The 20,418-nt window shown below is 48.2% G+C and overlaps 1 protein-coding gene across 3 annotated transcripts; it reads left to right on the top strand.

The window, feature by feature from the left end:
• The first annotated feature begins 223 nt into the window (after nt 1–223).
• On the top strand, nt 224–10,785 carry Lrrc75b (leucine rich repeat containing 75B). 3 transcript variants are annotated; one of them, XR_871704.3, is made up of 5 exons: nt 224–948; nt 3,556–3,684; nt 4,854–4,954; nt 5,067–5,129; nt 6,784–6,871. XR_871704.3 is itself a non-coding variant. In NM_198860.2 (4 exons), exons 1-4 carry the CDS (start codon nt 784–786, stop codon nt 7,307–7,309), a joined length of 921 nt encoding a protein of 306 aa, NP_942560.1. In that variant the 5' UTR covers nt 574–783; the 3' UTR covers nt 7,310–10,779. The 3 variants fall into 3 exon arrangements, 2 of the variants coding, with proteins under 2 accessions (NP_942560.1, XP_006513443.1); NM_198860.2 differs by lacking the exon at nt 5,067–5,129 and having other exon boundaries at nt 574–948; nt 6,784–10,779; XM_006513380.4 differs by lacking the exons at nt 224–948; nt 3,556–3,684 and having other exon boundaries at nt 4,886–4,954; nt 6,784–10,785.
• The last annotated feature ends 9,633 nt before the right edge of the window (nt 10,786–20,418 follow it).

Genomic DNA, 20,418 nt, shown 5'->3' with positions numbered 1-20,418 from the left:
ATTAGGAGGAGGGGTGAGGGGGGCAGAGTCTAGAGTGCAAAGCCACAAAAGCCCCCTCCTCTGTAATATGAGAAACCGGGATCGTGTGTGGCTGCATCGAGCATCAGGCTTCCAACAGGAACTGCTGAGGAAACCCCCACAGGAGCTAGATGCTCTTCAGAGGAGTCAGGGACCCTTTAGAACCAGGAACATATATGCAGGGCCTGGCGCCAGGCTGCCCAGAGCTGGGCTTAGCCTGTTCATCTCTCAGGCATGGGGGGATCAGAGGAAGCCAACTATGCTCAGCCTGCCTAGGCCTGCTTCTGTCCTCCTCTGAGCAGTAAGTATCATCCGGTATTTGCCGAGGCTGCTAACACCCACACTGAGTGGACAAGGCAGATGGATCCACTTGCTTGCAGGGGCGATTCCTGAAACAGGGTGCAGGCTTTGCCTAAAGCACCCTCACCCGCCTGAAGCACTTTTTGTACAGACAGACGACGATTTTCCCCCCCAAGTCAGCCCCGACTGGGGCCACATGATTGAGAGGTGCCAAATGCCACCTTGTCCTCCGCAGCGTCCGCCCTGGCTGCTCCCGGGAAGAGCTCCAACACCAGGTCGTACGCGGGCGGGGCCCTCGACAACGAAACCTCTGCCAAAGAGGAGTGACCCTGGGCTCCACGCTGGCGGCCAGTGCTTGGGCGCGCAGCCGTAGACCCGGCATTGCCCATCCCGCGCATCCCGGGCGGGGCGCGGCGCGGCTAACCCGCCTCCCTTCCATCCTCCCGGCGCCCGCCCGCGGCGGCCATGGGGGCGCGGCTGGGGCGGCGGGCGAGAGCAGATGCCCCTGCGGCGCCGAGTGCGGGGCCCGCGCCCTACGAGCGCCGGGTGCGCTGGCTGCGAGAGATCCAGTCCACGCTTCGGGAGCGGCGGCCGGAGCGCGCTCGGCAGCTGCTGCGCCTCCTGCGCCAGGCGAGAGAAAGAGCGGGGCGGCCCGGGATTGAGGGTGTCAGGGAGGGGCCGGGGTTGCGGGCTCAGGGGTGGGTGCGTTTCTAGCGGCACGCGGGGTTTGCAGGCGTTGTGCTTCTTGCCTGGAGGGAGGTTGCAGATTAAAGTGGGGGGCCAGGTGGGGCTGGTGGATTGCTTGCTAAAGATGGGGCTGGCACGTTGGGACACTGGGATTTGAAGTCTGACGTGTTGAGTGTGTGTGTTGAGGGACCTCCAGTCTGGAGCTAAGAGCCCAGATTTGGACCTTTTCGAGAGCCGGAGTGGGCATCTCTCACTAAAGGACAATGGGAAGAATGCAGCTCCCCATCCTGCAGGAAGAAAGGAAGCAGCAGATCTGGGAGAAGAGGTCCTGGGAGGCGTAGCCCCGATGGTCAGGAGACAGATACCATAACAGCCCAGACAAAGCCACAGCGCACGCACCTTTCTGACAGGCAGCTTGAGCCCACCGAGGATACACAACCACATTTGTACATTGCATCGCCACATCTGGCCCTTTGGGAGACACATTCGGTACCTTAGCCAGATTTCCTGAGCCCTGAGTTGCCCTAGGGAGACAGGGATGCCTGTCCCAGCATGACCCCTAGGCAAATCACTTCCTACTCAGCCTCTTCACCCTCGGCTGTAGCTGATGCTCCCTCCCACCGTGAAGGTAGTAGCCGCTTAGAGTTAGAGAAGCTGGGAGAAATGATGAGCCAGGACCCAGACAGAAAGCTGAGAGAAGGCGGGGCTAGGGATGCAGTTCGATATTATGGAATTTGAGAGGACTCAGCTCTGTCCCCAGAAAACAGGATAAACCAGGCATGGTGGTGTATGTTTGTATTCCCCATCACTTGGGAGGGGGAGGCAAGAGATTAGGAGTTCAAGGTCATCCTCAGCTATAAAGCAAGTTCAGGACCAACCTATAATGCAAGAGAGAGAGAGAGAGAGAGAGAGAGAGAGAGAGAGAGAGAGAGAGAGAGAGAGAGAGAGAGAGAGAGAGAAAGATATGTTTGATTCCAATCCTGCACTGGGTGTCCTCTCTGTAAACACAGCAGTCTGGAAAAATGGGGCTGTCACTTTAAGAGGCATTGACCAGGCCGGTGGTGGAATGTCCGCTGCTGTCTGGGGCTGCCCAGACACAAGCCTCCTTCCTTTGGGATCCCCAACCCCCTCCTTGGCTGGCATCTGTGGCTTGAACCATATTGAATATATAAGCAGGAGAGTAGCTGGCAAGCAGTACCCAGCCAGGCATATTGCCTAGAAATACAGATAGCCATCTGAGATGGTGGAGCCCAGGGCGCTTGGCTTGCATTTTATCCAGAAGCATCAGGGAGGGGACCAACCTCAGAGAGCAGCTAAGTTCCCTCCTTGTAACCTAGCAGTTGACATTTGAGGCATATCCAGGAGCCTAGCCTGCCCCATTACCTCCTGGAACTGCAGCCCTTTGTGTTCCTGCTGCCTGGCCTGACTTCCCATATGCTCAGGATGGTGCATGGCATAGCCTTCTCTGGCTAAGGGGTTAGGGGATGTCACATGGAGGCTGGATGCTTGTGGGCTGCCCATGGTCCTCTAAAAGCGTTTCTTTAATTGCAGTATATGGGAGAGGGGGCAGGCAGACCTTACCGTTCCAAGCCAGCCTGGTGTATCCAGTAAAATCGAAGCCAGTCAGGGCTATACAGTGAGACCCTAACTTGAGACAATAAAAATAAACCAGAGATGTTCATCCTCACATGGTGCTCATAGGCATAGATGGGAGAAAGCCAAGGGATGAAGGCAGCAGGACTAGACCAGGGCCCTGCCCCCGGGGTCTGGTTGAAGAGAAGTTCTGGTAGTCTGGGAAGGGTGTGATAGCCAAGTCCAGGAGTCATGGCTCTGCACGCTCTGTAAGTCTCTGATGGCACAGTGTCTAGTGTGCAGTCTCTACCAACAGAGTGAAGGTTTGGTGTGGTTCACAGGGTGGCCTTGGCAGCCCAGGGATGAATATGGGAGGCTGGGAGCCCTGAGCAAAAAAGCAATTGGGTGTAAGGGCTGAGCTTTGAACAACAGTGGGAGAAGGGAGACTCACTTGCTTAGCTGGGGACAGACAGAAAGGACGCTAGGTGGGTCCTACAGAGGTGAACAGGGCGGAGCCCCTACTGCACTCTGGCAGGGGACATAAGGCCGGCAAATGAGCAGGCTGCCTTTGAGCTGCCTTTGGGAACATGATCTGGGGGCTTACTCCCGGAGGCAAAAAAGATGGCGGCACAGTTCAAGGGAGACCTCAGAGATGGATAGGAGGGTGACAAAGGACGGACAGGGAGGACTGGGGATATCAGCATTCAAGGTTATAAGAAGAATAAGGTATCAACAGTGAGACATTACACACCAACAACTAGTCAGAGTGAACCAATTATCAACCCCCTGAGGCCTTACTATGGGCCCCCCTCTCTAGACTTGGCTGTCACCATGGGGTGGGAGAGTCCAGCAAACCCCTGGGGAAAGAGCGTCTAAACATGGGAACCTGTGAGGGCTGTCTTCTGTCTGGCATGGAAAGGGGAGGCCTGACACTGCCCCTCCCCCCAGCTTACTCAGTTGTTGCTTTGTCACCTATAGGACCTGGGCCTTGAAGGGAACCTCCTCACTGACATCCTCCACAGGAATGTGACTTTCCTTAACTTGGTGGACCCCATCTCCCATGACCTGCTGGTGAACCTGGCCCGGGACCTGCAGTGCCCCAAGAAGGTAAGGTCAGCTGGCCTAGGCCCCAGGAACTTGGGTTCTCACGCTCGCTGCGTGGCCTTAGGAAAACCATTCTCCCTCTTCAAGAACAGCTTCAGGAGCAGGTGTGAACTGCTTTGCTGATTCCCAAAACCATGCTCATAGTTAAAACTGTTTCTCCACAGGCAGTGCTGTGTACCCCATCTGAGAAGAAGACCTCTAGGGACAGAGAACACAGGCCTGTCTTGACACAGCTACTATCCATATACTCTTGTTCCTGGGTTAGAAGAGAGCCACCCTAGTCTGAGGCCCTTGGTCTCTATCCTACCTGGACACCTTTGGGGACAGGGATTCACTGAATCCCGTCCAATGCTTGAGTCACAAACAAGTCCAACCCCATGCTACTTGCTGCCTACTTGCATGGACACAGCACTGGCCTGAATGTCTGTGGTCAGCCACTAGTCCCCAAGAATCTTGAACACAATGAAGCAACCCCCAATAAAATAAGGGGGTCCGTTGTAGGATCTATCAGCTCTGAAGCCCATATCTGTACTCAGCTGGCTGGCCCACAGCCATCCCTGTAGCCACCTGATCCGCTGTCACTCTGTATTGCATGCTCTGGGCGCTGTTAACAGTATAAAAGAATGTTCTGGGTGATGGAGCATGCTCAGTTGCAGCTATGTGGAAAGCACACCTTGTGTTTTGCCCCAAGCTGGGCCTCTTTGGGGAATACAATTAGGATCAAGAGAGAGCCATGTTGTGCAGTCAAACATAAAAGCCCCGGCCCTGTCAGCCCAGACCCAGGCCCCACGGGCGCAGCGTAGCTTGAAGAACGAGAGGAAGAAAGTGCTGACCTGCCTTGTTCTTATTCTCTGGGACTGGCGTCTCTGGAATAGGGCTCCCTCAAGGGGCCTGGTCTGGCCTTCTCCTTGTGGCAAGTCCCCTGGGGGTGTTGAGGGTGGCAGGCTGCTGGCTGATAGCTTGAGCTACTGGCCTTAGGCCCGAGGACAGGGAACAAGGGCCTCATTGTCTGGGCTTCCTCCCACTGGGCACTGCGGGCCTCAGACTAGCCTTTCCAGCTCCCAGCGGGCAGCCTCCCCTGGCCGTATGCCAGGCTACATGTAGCCAGGGCAGAATAGAAGGGGCTCAGGCTCATCCTGACCATGGCACCCCCCTCCTCCCCCACCACGTAGGACCATGAGCTCTGGAAGTCCTCGGACAAGATCTGTCGGCAGCTCATCTACCACCTCACTCCGCACTCCAAGCGAAAACACCACAGGAAAACCCAGAGCAGGTGAGGAGAGCCCAGCCGTAGTCCTTGTACACTGTCTTTGAGGCTCCCGTCTCTGAGAGCTGAATGTGGAGAAATCTCGCTCTCTTGCTCCTTTGCCTTATTCTACATTAAGGTTCCAGCCCTGACAGCAACCCTGGCCCACAGCAGCAGACGCCCCTAAGCCAAGCAGCATGTTGTAAGTGCTTCTCATTTCTTGCAAGACCGTAACATCTGCCATTCATTGGTCCCTCCATCCCTGCCCCTTCCTAGAGCCTGTGCCTCCTTGGGCTCCAGATACATTAGATAAAATCTTAATTAAAAAACAAAAAAACAAAAAACAAAACAAACCATAGGTTCTGAGTCTCACATTTCACAGGGAGAGGGGAAGCAGCTTGCCTATGGGCATCCGTTCCCTGATTATCCTGCAACCCTTTGGGAAGTCATCAGCTCCAGACTTCCTGATGCAAAGACTTCCACAGCCTCCCCATCGCTTACTCTGCTTGTGGTCCCCTGTTTTGGTCACCATATCATAGCCTTGTGACACAGTCTCGGCCCAGAACCAGTTCTGGCGCCCCAAGGTCTAGAACCGCTGCCAGTTCTAGACCTTGAGCTCCATTTATTTCGCACCCTGTTTCATTCTTATGCTTTGTGGTCCAAGGTGAATCCAAAAACCATCTTTCCTGACATAGCAGGTAGGGACCCTGGCAACAGTCTCTCTTTCTAACCTGCCACTCAAAGCGGTCCATCTTCCCTATAGGGCTACGATAAAGGACAGGAGGGCAGTCAAGTGTGCCAGGGGCTCCGGAGGCCCTGAATGCCCCTTTCTACGTAGCACAGGAAGGCCCACAACCCAGAAGTCCCTTAGCCTACAATATCAACTTGCTTCCTCCTCTTTCGCTATACTGGGCTGGTCCCATCTTTAGCCCCCACCAACAAACTGAGAGGACCATAATGATACCATATCTGCTCATGGCAAATTGTTTCATTATCTTAAAGGATGCAACTTGCAAAGGGACACAGGGAGAAGTGTAGGCTCAGGGGTCAGAGCATCATGATTTAGAGCCCTGGTCCCCATCTAGTGATGTACAGCCAAGGGACCCCTTTCACTTCTTGTAGTTCCTTTGTGGAATGGGTCCATTGGGCTGTCGTGAAGATAAGTAATTTATATACTTATTTATATATAATAGTAGTCCACATAGAGAGCTTTAATTCATTTATGTAGTCCATACAACAACCCTGGCCCCATTTCATCAGAGGGAAAACTGAACTCAGAGAGCACGGCCTTTGGCCACCAACGTAAGAAATTTTTAAAATATGGATTTATTTTTATTTAGTTTTAATTTTTTTATTTTTTTATTTTTTTGGTTTTTCGAGACAGGGTTTCTCTGTATAGCCCTGGCTGTCCTGGAACTCACTTTGTAGACCAGGCTGGCCTCGAACTCAGAAATCCACCTGCCTATGCCTCCCAAGTGCTGGGATTAAAGGCGTGTGCCACCACGCCCGACCTTTATTTTTATTTTTAAGCGAGCAAATGCTTTCCCTGTGTGCATGTGCACTGTGTACTAGAGGCTAGAGGGTATTGGACTCCTTGGAGCTGCAGTTACAGATAGTTTATTAAGGCGTCATGTGGGTGTTGCAAGAGCAGTGCCTACCCTTAACTGCTGAGTCATTCCTCCAGTCCTAGAAGTGGCATTATTCAACTAGGCTTTGCCAGGCCAGGAAACCTAGGTTGCCCTTGGTGGGTAACTGTCTGCTGTGGCTGGGGTCCCGCCTGGGCCTGGGCCCTGGTTCACTGCGCCTACCTGCATCCCTGCATCCCTGCATCCCTGCATCCCTCTCTCTCTCCGTAGCCTCAAGAGCAGCCTCCAGAAGACTCTGCTGGTAGGGGAGACTGTGGATCTTTCTGGCATCCCGCTCTCGGCCCGGGATGTGCAGCACATATCACGCTACCTGGACACTCGTGGTGTAGAGCTGGTGGTCCTGGACCTGAGCTTCACGGAGCTGAGCGATGAGCTGCTGCATCTGCTGCTGCCCAGCCTCTGGGCGCTGCCCCGCCTCACCCAGCTGCTGCTCAATGGCAATCGGCTGACCAGAGCTGCTGCCCGGGAACTCACCGAGGCTATCAAGGACACTGCCAAGTTCCCCGTGTTGGCCTGGGTGGACCTGGGGAACAATGTGGATGTGTCTTCACTTCCCCAACCCTTGCTGGTTGGCCTCCGGAGGCGACTGAGCCAGCATACCTCGCTCCCCACTATCTATGAGGGCCTGGACCTCGAGCCTGGGGGCGGCATGGCTGAGACCACTGCTGCTGTCTCCACCTGGGGCTCTGCCGCCACTGAGGCAGGACCAGAACCTCAGGGTTGTTGTGCCAGGTGACTTCCTACTGGTCTGGTTCAATGATAATGACTGGGGTCTTTTAAGAACCAGGTATTAGAGGCCCACGTGTGTCCCTCAGAGAGACAGTGAAAATGCTCGACTTGAGGTGGAGTGAGTGGAAGGAGAAAGGTTTCATGGCAGGCAGGCCAGGCGGCCCAGACTAGGGGCTCCATCTTGCCCAGCAAGAGGTGCCTCAGCGCCCATGGCCCAGACCTTCCAGGAAAGGATAGCATCCATTACTTCAGGCTTTATGTACCACAGACTTCAGACTCACTGAGCTCCAGGTCCGATGCGGAGGGGGGGAAAACCCCACCTACCCAGAGTGGGTAAAACTGCAGCCTCATTGATGCTCCCTTAGCGCTCACTGGGAAGTCTCCATGGAAACAAGATGTAGAGGTCATGGGTTCAGTGGTGTGGGCTCAGGAGTTGGAGGAGACCTGACCTCAGGGCAGGGTATGAGTTCTAAGCAGTTGGGAGCTTCAGGGGAGAAGGTTGGGAGTCACAGACAGATAGGCAAAGCTCTGCACGGAGCCTGAGAGCAAATGCCATTGGAGCCCTTCAGTGTGCACTGGGCTGGGGACAAGGCTCTACACACCGAAGGCAAGGCCACGGTGGATCTGGAGGTGGGACAGTTGACTGTGTGTTTGTCTCCCATAGGACACAGCACTGGCCACTCTCCCCAGCTCTAGTTCCCACCCTCCCTGTGTAGGCCGAGTGAGTATCTTGGCCGGGTGAGGAGATGCATCTGGCTAGAGATGATGAGGTGTCGTGTTTCCTTTGGTTTTAGGGTCACACACAGCGTGTAAGGGGATGGAGGTGGGGCCCAGCTAGCATCAGGAGTTCTCAGGGCAGAACGGACCTAATGGTATCTCTCTAGGGAGTTACTGCCTTCCTTTCCCAAAAATCCCTCAAGGTGGTCTTTCAACTAGAAGCCTAAGGTCTCCCTGACTCATTTAGGAAACTAGAGTTTTTAGCCCAACTGTTAGACAGGCAGGGCACGTGAGGAAGGGACTCAGAGAAGAGCAAAGTAGGGAAGCAGGGTAGAGACAAGACTTATGGCCTGGTGACAGTGGAGAGACCCAGGAACAGAGGGCAGCCTCAGGGTCAAGGTAAAGGCTGGGGTCACCCCGGACCTGAGTGCCTTTGGCCCACCAGCTCTGACCCCCCCCCCCCACCTTCCTGTCTAACTCCAAGTGGGCTATGGACAGTACATCCAGGCCCCCACAAAACATCAATGGCAGCATGTCCCCAGCCCAGTGTGCCCAAGGAGGCAGCTGGCTACACTGCATCAGCTCCCAGGCTTGGGAAAGGAGACAGCTGAGGAAAAGCATTTCACCTCATGCCCGGCCACTTTAGACAACTGCTTATCAAGACACTGTGAGAAGAGCCCAGGACCTAGGGCTCTGCTTTGTACTTGCTGTGGGACCTGGCCAGATCCTCCATCTCTTTGGACCCACCTTCCCCCTCTCTGTTAACTAGAACTTGTTGTTCCAGATCCTGGCACTCAGTGCTTCATCTTGAATTTACTGTCCACCCCCTGAGTTCCCCCCGCCCCTGCCCTGTTTTAAAGACATAGCTTGAAGCTGTTGGACTTCCCCTGTGCCTTAACAACTCGGGACAAAGTTTGGGGCTTTCTGGAGCCAGGCTAAGCAAGATGGAGTATGGGCCAGCAGAAAGAAGGAAGGGAGAGCCAGCTTTGGGCCCAGCGGACTGATAACCCCAACACATGCTTAGGCAGCTGAGTTCTCTCTGTAACTCCTTGCTGGACAAAGGCTGAGTTCTGAGTCTCTCCTGCCCCTCTTATTCTCTGCCCACAAACCTTTAGGTATCACAGTGCAGCAAGGTTCTTCCTAGGATAGTGTGTGAGGACCAGAGCCGGGGGTTCCTGGGCAGTTTCCAGGCAAATCCAGATGGCAGCAGACGGTCTCAATTTCCCCACCTTTTCGAGGCAAAAAAAAAAAAAAGCAGTAGCTGAGCCAGATCCTGAGACAGTTTAGGAGACCAGAGACAAAGTTGACTTTGCTGCTGTGCAAGTAAGTGGTCCTGGCCCTTCACGGAGTAGTTCTCATGACTACCGACAGGGAGATTCCATGGGCAGGGACAGAGATTGCCCGAGAAGGGAGGGTTGAGCCTTGTCTTTGTGCTACTGTAACAGAATTCCACATCCTGGTAATTTATAAACAATAGAAGTTTACTTAGCCCGTGGTTCTAACGTGAAGCAGAGGAGGAGCATCTGGTGAGGGCTTTCTTGCTGCGTCATTGTCTGTATCACATGGCTAGAGAGCATGCAAGGGGCAGTCAGGACTTCCGCGCACCCGGGGAGAGAGAGCCCCGCTGACCCAATCACCCTTTAAACGGCAGACCTGCTGGGTTTCCCATGCATGTGCTCTGAGTAGGCGGCACTCAGGGTGGAGAAGACAGCACTGACCAGGAAGGAAGAAGGAAGCGTGGTGGGGGCCCAACCTGGAGGCATTGAAACATCTTTGGTCCAGACCCATCACTTCCTAGCAGTGTGGTCCATTTGGGAGCTAGGGCACAAATATCCTTGTTATCCTGTTGAAGTGAGGAGGAGATGAGGTTTGAAAAGAGGCTGTCACAGGACTGGGGCAAGCCAGCATGATGCAGTGTCTGTTGGTGAGTCCTTCACCTGGGCTTTCTGTGTGGTGAGATTTGGCAAGAGCTAGGCTGAAACACATTATCTATCTATCTATCTATCTATCTATCTATCTATCTATCTATCTACCTACCTACCTACCTATCTATCTATCTATCTATCTATCTATCTATCTATCTATCTATCTATCTATCTATCTACCTACCTATCTATCTATCTATCTGACTGTCTGTCTATCATCTATTCATCCATTCATCATCTATCAATAAATCTACCCATCATCTATCAATCAATCTATCCATCATCTATCAGTCATCTATCAATCATCTATTTTAGCACTGAGAATTGGACTCTGGGCCTGAACTATACTAGGCAAGTGCTTTTTCACCATACTCCCCCCACCCCCTCTCCTTACTTAGCCAGTCTTATGGTGTAGCCTACACTGGGCTCAAACTTCCAATCCCCCTGCCTCTGTCTTATGAGTGCTAGGATGACAGGCCTGTGTCACTGTTTCTAGCGCAATCTCTCTGAGAACCCAGAATCGTGGGCAGCTGGTTCCTGATGCACCAAGGTTTTCTCTGGGTGAAAAGGAAAGCTCACTCGTCCTGGGAGAGGGCCTCGGATCGCCACCACCGCTGCTGTCGTCTCCACTAAAGAAACCTTCTGTACTTTCTTCCCAGTTACATATTTTGTATTGTATTGTTTTGTTTTAAACAGTAATTTACTTAAAAAAAAAAAAAACAAACAAGCTGTTATGTACTGGGCGTGGTGGCACATGCCTGTAAGCCAGTCTTGGCTATGTAGTAAGCATCCGTGACATTGCAACATAATAAAGCAAACACACTGTGACAAGTTTAAAGTGTGCAGCGGAGTTTGTCGTATTTACACAGTTGTGGACACCATGGTAGTAAATGAGTTCCTGAGCCGGCTGTGTTTCCCCCTTCCTTCCCCCACAAGCTCTCAGAAACCATTGCTCCGTGTCCTGCACTCCCACACAGATTACTTAGCATCTACTAGATTTATACCAGTTCGTGGAATCCTACACATGGACTCTTTTTATATAGTTCTTTCAAAAAAAAAAAAAAAACAATTAAAACCCAGCACAACTTTTTTGAGACACCTATATTCTTGCATGTATCCAGACCTGCCTTGTGAATCGTATTTCATGGGTGTAGCACATCTTATCCAGGAGCCTGCTGATCAGTTGTTTCTAGGTTCTGGCTATGACAGATGAAGCTGCTGTGGAAATCCATGCACTAGTTGTGGCATGAACATTTTATTTCTCTTGAGCAAGCACCTGCATATGTAAATTAATTCGCCTTTCACTGCTACGAGGAAAGACCTAAGAGAAACAACTCAGGAGAGGAATAATTTACTTCGGTTCATGATTCAGGGATGTCTGTCCGTGTTTCCTTGGTACCTTGCCCTTTGACCCTATACCCATGGGCCTGAGAGAAGGGTAATCATGTTCAAGCAAAGCCTTTTACCTTGTAGCTGCTAGGAGAGAGAGAGACAGAGACAGAGACAGAGAGATACAGAGAGAGATAGAGAGAGACAGAGTCAGACAGAGACACACAGAGAGAGGCAGAGAGAGAGAGAGGGAGACAGAGGGAGAAAGAGACAGACAGAGACACAGAAAGAGACAGAGCCACAGAGAGAGGCAGAGAGAGAGAGGAGACACAGAGAGACAGAGTCAGATAGAGAGAGACAGAGAGAGAGAGAGAGACAGACAAACAGACAGACAGACTTTGAGTGAACTTTCTTTAATAACTCATTGATGGGTTAATCCCCTGATGATCCAGCCACCTCCCTTGGGCACCACCAGCTTATGAATCAAGCCACCAGTATCTCAGTCAGCCTTTAGGGGCTACAGTTCCTACCCCAACCCTAATCGAGTAGAATGGCTAGGTCACATGGTCTAGGCCACATGGTTGGCGTCTGTAACGCTTTAAGAAAGTCTCCCACTGAGTTTTCAAGGTCTTTATATATAATTTCACAGTCTTAGTAGCAGCATGCAGGATTTGGGGTCCTCTTGTTTATAGTCAATAGCTGAAAACACTAATAATTAATCGTACGGTGTGCAGGGGTGGGCGGGAACACGTTCCACGACACACGTGAGGTCAGAGGACAGCTTTAAGGACTGAGTTTCCTTATCTACACGGGCTCCAGGGATTGAACTCAGAATGCCAGGCTGGCACGAGGAGAGTCTTTACCCTCTGAGTCATCGCCACGGCTCTATGGTTTTTAATTAGATTTCACTATTGTCTGGGAATGCAGCACAGCTCGGTACTGTTTGGATTTATTGGCCAGTTTTACAGCTCATCATATGGCTGGCAACTGGTAAACGTGTGTGCTTACAGAGAAAGTACATTCCACTGCTGCCGGGTAACCAATAGGCGGCAATGAAAGAGTGGTTGACAGCGTTGTTTAAGTCTACGCTGTGCTTGCTGATTTTCTGCCTGTTTGTTTTATTGTCGAGAGAGAACACTGAAGTCACTGACTGTATTTGTGGATTTGTCTATCTTACTGATGTCCTACCTTTTTTTTTTTTTGTTGTTGTTCGTTTCTTGTGTGCTGAGGATTTATTATTGGGAGCATAAATGTTTAAGACTTCCATGGACCCTTGAAGGATCCTTATTGTATCCTGGTGATTGTCCTTCTTCTGAAATGTGCTTAACCGATATTAGCTAGTCACCCGACGCTTTACAGCCAAAGCTAGATTGTTGTTAACAGCTAGGTTTTATGTCAAGTTGATACAAGCCAGAGTCATTTGGGAAGAGGGAATCAGTTGAGAAAACCTGCCCACCAGATTTGCCTGTACAGAAGCCTGTGATATATTCTCTTAGTTAGATGGGGGAGGGCTCAGCCCACGGTGGGCGGCACCATCCGGGCCTGCTGATCCTAGGTTTTAGGAAAGCCCACCGCAGAGCAAGCCAGAGAGCAGCACCCCATCCATGGCTTCTGGATCATGATTAGTGATTCAGTTCTGGGTTTCTGTCCTAATTGAGTGCTTGTTCCGACTTTCCTCAGGGATGGACTGTGTGCCCAGGAGCTGAAATTAACCCTTTCCTCCCCAGGCCACTTCTGTCATATTTTTATAGCAAGAGAAAAACCTAAGACATATAGTATATATGCTTTTTTTTTCTTTTTCTCTTTTTTTTTTTTTGGTTTTTCGAGACAGGGTTTCTCTGTGTAGCCCTGGTTGTCCTGGAACTCACTCTGTAGACCAGGCTGGCCTCGAACTCAGAAATCTGCCTGCCTCTGCCTCCCAAGTGCTGGGATTAAAGGTATGTGCCACCACTGCCCGGCCAATTTTTTTTATTTTCAAGATTTATTTTTTATTACTTTTTTAAAAAATATTTTTATTAGATATTTTCCTCATTTACATTTCCAATGCTATCCCAAAAGTCCCCCATACCCTCCCCCCCACACTCCCCTACCCACCCACTCCCACTTTTTGGCCCTGGCATTCCCCTTTACTGGGGCATATAAAGTTTGCAAGTCCAATGGGCCTCTCTTTCCAGTGATGGCCGACTAGGCCATCTTTTGATACGTATGCAGCTAGAGTCAAGAGCTCCGGGGTACTGGTTAGTTCATAATGTTGTTCCACCTACAGGGTTGTAGATCCCTCCAGCTCCTTGGGTACTTTCTCTAGCTACTCCATTGGGGGTCCTGTGATCCATCCAATAGCTGACTGTGAGCATCCACTTCTGTGTTTGCTAGGCCCCGGCATAGTCTCACAAGAGACTGCTATATCTGGGTCCTTTCAGCAAAATCTTGCTAGTGTATGCAATGGTGTCAGCGTTTGGAAGCTGATTATGGGATGGATCCCCGGATATGGCAGTCTCTAGATGGTCCATCCTTTCATCACAGCTCCAAACTTTGTCTCTGTAACTCCTTCCATGGGTGTTTTGTTCCCAATTCTAAGAAGGGACAAAGTGTCCACACTTTGATCTTCGTTCTTCTTGAGTTTCATGCGTTTAGCAAATTGTATCTTATATCTTGGGTATCCTAAGTTTCTGGGCTAATATCCACTTATCAGTGAGCACATATTGTGTGAGTTCCTTTGTGATTGGGTTACCTCACTCAGGTCCATCCACTTGCCTAGGAATTTCATAAATTCATTCCTTTTAATAGCTGAGTAGTACTCCATTGTGTAAATGTACCACATTTTCTGTATCCATTCCTCTGTTGAGGGGCATCTGGGTTCTTTCCAGCTTCTGGCTATTATAAATAAGGCTGCTATGAACATAGTGGAGCATGTGTCCTTCTTACCGGTTGGGACATTTTCTGGATCTATGCCCAGGAGAGGTATTGCAGGATCCTCCGGTAATACTATGTCCAATTTTCTGAGGAACCACCAGACTGATTTCCAGAGTGGTTGTACAAGCTTGCAATCCCACCAACAATGGAGGAGTGTTTCTCTTTCTCCACATCCTCACCAGCATCTGCTGTCACCTGAATTTTTGATCTTAGCCATTCTGACTGGTGTGAGGTGGAATCTCAGGGTTGTTTTGATTTGCATTTCCCTGATGATTAAGGATGTTGAACATTTTTTCAGGTGCTTCTCATGCTGTAAGATCGAGAATCAATAAATGGGACCTCATAAAGTTGCAAAGCTTCTGCAAGGCAAAAGACACCGTCAATAAGACAAAAAGACCACCAAACAGATTGGGAAAGGATCTTTACCTATCCTAAATCAGATAGGGGACTAATATCCAATATATAAAGAACTCAAGAAGGTGGACTCCAGAAAATCAAATAACCCCATTAAAAAATGGGGCTCAGAGCTGAACAAAGAATTCTCACCTGAGGAATACCGAATGGCAGAGAAGCACCTGAAAAAAATGTTATTACTTTTAATCGTGTGTGTGTGTGTGTGTGTGTGTGTGTGTGTGTGTCCATGGCACTCCTTTGGCTAGCAGCTCTACAAGACATAATCCATTTCTTGCCCTGGAGGTTTTATTTGGTGGTAGGAGATTCTACTTGAGACATTGACTTTCCCATTATACATTGACTGACTTCATTTAAATACCTTTCCTAGATGTGCATACATTTAGGAAGCTTCTACAGTAAGATGCCTCCATATAAGTTTCCAAAAGCCTTTCGTGTTAGCCCTTCCTCTTCATATGCTCTCTTTACCCAACCCTCTCACACCCATCCCCATGTAATCTTCCTGTAATAGCTTCCTCGTTGCATCATTATACACTCTGCTCTGTTTCCCTTCCTTGAAATTTGCTTTCCTCCCACCTGGTCCATTAGTCGATACCTAATCTCTGTGGTTATTCGGAGTGAATCACACATATTAAAATCTTAGAAGTCAAGATCCACATGTAAGAGAAAGCGTGTGATACCTGATCTCTAGCTCTGGGTTACCTTGTTCCAGAGGACTTTTTGTAGCTACATCTGTTCATCTGCAACTTTCATTGTTTTCTTAACAGTGGAATAATATTCTGGTTTGTGTCAAGTTGACACACAAAGCCAGCCAGTAGAGGTGGTCTAGACAAAGCCATCTGGTACTAGTGGTCTAGCTGGATCAATTCCCAGCTTCCTGAGGAGTCATTGCCCTGATTTCTGTAGTGGCTGTACAAGTTTGTAGTCCCACTATTAATGAAGAAGTGTTCCCCTTTTCCAAAACCATTGCCAATATATACTGTCTTTTCCATCCTTCTACACTGGTTTAATGTCTGTCTTTGATGGTGAGGTGTATTTCTTAGATGCAATAGAAAGATGGATCCTATTTTGTAATTCAGTATCGTCTTTTAGTCTGTGTGTGTGTGTTGTTGTTGTTGTTGAATTGAGACCATTAATATTGAGCTATTAAAGAGCAGCATTTATCAATTCCTATTTTTTTGTTATTAGGTGTGGGTTCCCCCTTTTGTTAACTATCTATTCCTTGGTCCTTTTGTGTATAGTACTCCTCTTCAGACTGAAGTTTTCTTTCTAGTGTCTTCTGTAGAGCTGGATTGGTGGACAGAAATTGTTAAGATTTGTTTTTATGTGAAATGATTTTATCAATGGATAGTTTTGATGGGTATACTAGTCTGGCCTGGCATCTATGGTCTCTCAGAGCTTGTAGAACATCTGAAAGACTTCCTTCAGAGTCTCCATTGCAAAAATCAGGTATTATTCCAACGGACTTGCCTTTACATGTGACTTTTGGGTGTTTTGTCGCTCCAACTGCCCCCTTGAAGCTTTTTTGTTTGTTTGTTTTTTGTTTTTTTGAGACAGGGTTTCTCTGTGTAGCCCTGGCTATCCTGGAACTCACTCTGTAGACCAGGTTGGCCTTGAACTCAGAAATCCACCTGCCTCTGCCTCCCTCGTGCTGGGATTAAAGGCGTGTGCCACCATGCCCGGCCCCCTTGAAACTTTTAATATCCTTTTTTTTTTGGTTCTGTATATTTAGTGTTTTGATTATTCTGTTTCATGTAGAATTTCCCTTCTGGTCATGTCTATTTGGTGTTCTGTATGCTTCTTGTACCTTCATAGACATCGCCTTATCTAGACTGGGAAAGTTTTCTTCTATGATTTTGTTTAAAATATTTTCTGTGCCTTTGACCTAGGTTTGTTCTCTTTCCTTTATTTCCATTATTCATAGACTTGGCCTTTTCATAGTGTCCCAAATTTCCTGACTGTTTTCCGCCTGAGTTTGTTTAGATCTAACATTTTCTTTGAGTGGAGTATTCATTTCTTTTACCTCTTCTTCAACATCTGAAATTCTTTCTTCCATGTCTTTTAATCTGTTGGTCAGGCTTACCTATAAGGTTTTTCATTTGACAAACTGAGTATCCCAAGCCGGGTGTGGTTGGCGCACACCTTTAATCCCAGCACGAGGGAGGCAGAGGCAGGCAGATTTCTGAGTTCGAGGCCAGCCTGGTCTACAAAATGAGTTCCAGGACAGCCAGGGCTATACAGAGAATCCCTGTCTCAAAAAACCAACCAAACAAAACCAAAAAAACAAAACAAACAAACAAACAAACAAACTGAGTATCCCATTTCTCATTCCATTTCAGTTTGGGTTTTCCTTAGTGATTCTAGTTCTTCATTAAATTTTACCTTCATGTCTTGAATTATTTTCACTGTCTCATTCATTGTGTTTTATAATATAATGAAGGCATTAATTGATATTCTCTTTAAGGTTCTTGAACATATTCATAATTGATATCTTTTTTAAAAGATTTATTTTATGTATATGAATGCTCTATCTGCATGTACACTTGTGTGCCAGAAGAGGGCATCAGATTTCATTATAGATGGTTGTGACCCACAATATGGTTGCTGGGAATTGAACTCAGGACCTCTAGGAAGAACAGCCGACACTCTTAAATGCTGAGCCACCTCTCCAGCCCACATAATTGATATTTTGAAGTCCTTGTCTTGTGCTGCAGCTAAATTGTTTTTTAGTTCCTATTTCTTTTTTGTTTGTTTTTGTTTTTTGTTTTTTCAAGACAGGGTTTCTCTGTATAGCTCTGGCTGTCCTGGAACTCACTTTGTAGACCAGGCTGGTCTCGAACTCAGAAATCCACCTGCCCCTACCTCCCGAGTGCTGGAATTAAAGGCCGGTTTTAGTTCCTATTTCAACTAGAGGAGGCATAATGCCCTTGGGTGTTCATGACTGCATTTTTATACTGGGATATAAGCATTTGGCATTATGGTTCTGAAGTGTGTCTTGGTGTAGATCTCTCTGGCCTTGTTTCTTTGAGTGGGTGTTCCATTCCTTTGGTTGTTGTTGCCCACTCTGGATCCTTGCCAAATATGGTGGCTGTTGGGATTCCTAATAGAGTGGTTCTGCTAGTTGCTGGGGGTCACAAGAGAATGGAGATGGGCTAGATAGAAGGAGAGGCTGACAGGGGCAGCAGCAAGGAACTGTGGGGCCCAGGTCTGCACCAAGGCAGTGTCCCTAGTGGATGGAGGTGGGCTGAGAAAGGGGCTCACCTTTTCATTTTCTTACTTCTATTATGTATAGTTTTACATGCAGTTTGTTTCTGAGCTTGGCATGGTGGCATGCCTATAATCCTAGCACTTGGGAGGCTAAGGCAGGAGGAGTGCAACTTTGAGGCCAGCCTAAGCTTCACCACAAATTCCAAGCCACATCTGGGATACAGAATGAGATCCTGTCCAAAAGAAAAAAGAAAAAAGATGATGGTGATGATGTCGTCTGTATATGTCTCTGTGTGCATCTGTGAGGGTGTGTGTGCATGCACAGCATAGGTGTCCAGGGTTCAACAGGTTTCAGGTTTGCATGGCATGGCAAACACTTTTGCCCACCTTTCTTGAGACAGAATGTTCTTGCTTAGTCCAGATTGGGTCTAGAATTCCAGCTGCAATCTTCCAGCGTCAGCCTTCCTAGTGAATGCACGTATCACAGTAGGTAGGTGGAGAGCATAGGACATCATTGTAGTGTCGATTCTTTCCTTCCACCAGGTGGGTTCCTGGGGATTGAACTTGGTCTTCAGGCTTGGCAGAAACCATCTTTACCCCCTGAGCCCTCTTGCTGGCCCAGCAATGTTTTTCCTTCAGTTATTGAGAATACCCCATGATCTTCTTTCCTGTATTATGGCAAGAAAAAATGTAAATGGCAAAGCTGCCATCCTTATCTTGGTCCTTGGATCTTATCTTTTATTTGCAGGATGCTTTTAAAGATTTTTCTTTTCACCACTTGTTGTGAGTCATAATATGCTTTCTGCTTGTGTCTCATTGGAGTTCATTTAATTTGTTAGATCTATGGGTTTAGTTTTCATCAAGTTTGCAAAAATTCTGGCCTTATTTTTTCAAGTAATTTCTTTGGTCTTCCTTTGGGTACCACAGTTATTCCTTTGGTACCCCAGTTATTCCTTTGTTACCTTAGTTACTTCTTTGGTATCTCAGTTATCCCTTTGGTACCCCAATTACTTCTTTGGGTACCCTAGTTACTCTTTGGTACCCCAGTTACTCCTTTGGCGTTCTAATTACTCCTTTGAGTCACTTGAACTTACCCCACATTTCACTCTTTTTTCAACTTTTTTTCTCTTTAGTGTCTTTTAGTTATGCCTTTTCTTGGTTATTTTGATATTGCTGTAATTAAATACCATGTCCAAGACAATATATAAAAGAGAGCACTTAAGTTGGCTGACAGTTTCAGAGGGTTAGAGTTCATGATCTAGAGCAAAGGAAATACTGGGAGCTCACATCTTGATCCACAACCACAAAGCAGGGAGAGAACATTGGGAATAGAACTCGTCTTTTGAAACCTCAAAGCCTGTCTGTCCCCAGTGATACACCCCCAACAACACTGTAGTCACTGTACCTCCTAAACCAGCCGGGACAAGTTCCACCAGCTGGGGACCAAGTGTAGAAATACGTGAGCCTAAGGTGGCCATTCTCATTCAAACTACCACATGCCTCAAATTCATAGTCTTTCTTTACCTGTGCTGGAGAATCAATCTAGGGCTCCAAGCATGCTAAGCAAACCTCTACCATTGACCTATATCCCCAGACCTTTGTTTCTACCCATTTTTAAGGTGTGTGTGTGTATATGGGGTCTTATGTAGCCTATGTTGGTCTTGAACTCACTGTATATTGGAGGTTGATCTAAAGCTACTGCTCCTTTTGCTTCTATCGCCCAAATTCTGGGATTACAGGTATGAACCACTGCAACAATCTCAGAGCTTCTGATCTTCGTGCTTCTGCCTCCTGAGTAGTTGGAATTACAGGCCTGAGCTAGCAGGTCCAGTTTTCACGAAACTTTTCTTGTGAAATGAGTAGTCTGCTGTTAATCCCACCCAGAGATTCTCTCTGGATTTTTCCTCCCCCTCCTCCTCCTCCCCCTCCCTCCTCCTCTTCCTCCTCACTCCAATTATCTTCTATTCAAAAGTTTCTATTTAATATTTATATACATTTACTTTATGTGTATGAATGTTGTGTTCCGTGTACATAGTGTCCCAGTGTCCCTGGAGACCAGAAGAAGGTGTTGGATCCCCAGAACAGGAGTTACAAATGATTATAAGCCTCCATGAGATGGAAACTGAACCTGGGTCCTCTGGGAGAGCAATAAACACTGCTGAGCAATCATCTCTCCAACTCCACTATTTAACCATTTGAAGATACAGGATGCAGTTGTAATAATTATATTAACGTCATTCTCTGCTAATGCAACATTTGTATCAGCTTTGGGTTTCTCTTTACTCTGATTAGTGACTGTGTTTTCCTGTCTTTGGCATGCTACCCATTTTTGAGTGGATGCCAGACATTATTTATTTCACCTGGATGCTAAATATTTTTACATGCTTATGACATCTTTTTGAGTCTTATTCTGCTATTAAACGCTTTAAAATTTGTTTGGTTTTGAGGCGGAGTCTCATCTGCTCTAGCCCAAGAAGGTCTGGCAATTATTCTACATCCCAGTCTGGTCTAGAACTCATCTTGATGCTGTAGGCATGAATCACCACACCCAGCTCATTCTGGGATATGAACTTAATTGGCCTAGAAAAGCAATTTGATTTTTTTTCAAGTCTTG

The sequence above is a fragment of the Mus musculus genome, chromosome 10 (genome assembly GCF_000001635.26).
Source record: "Mus musculus strain C57BL/6J chromosome 10, GRCm38.p6 C57BL/6J".
In the NCBI taxonomy this organism is placed as follows: Eukaryota; Metazoa; Chordata; class Mammalia; order Rodentia; family Muridae; genus Mus; species Mus musculus.
The sequence above is the reverse complement of the archived record's forward strand: the minus strand, read 5'-3'. Positions and strand labels throughout refer to the sequence as shown.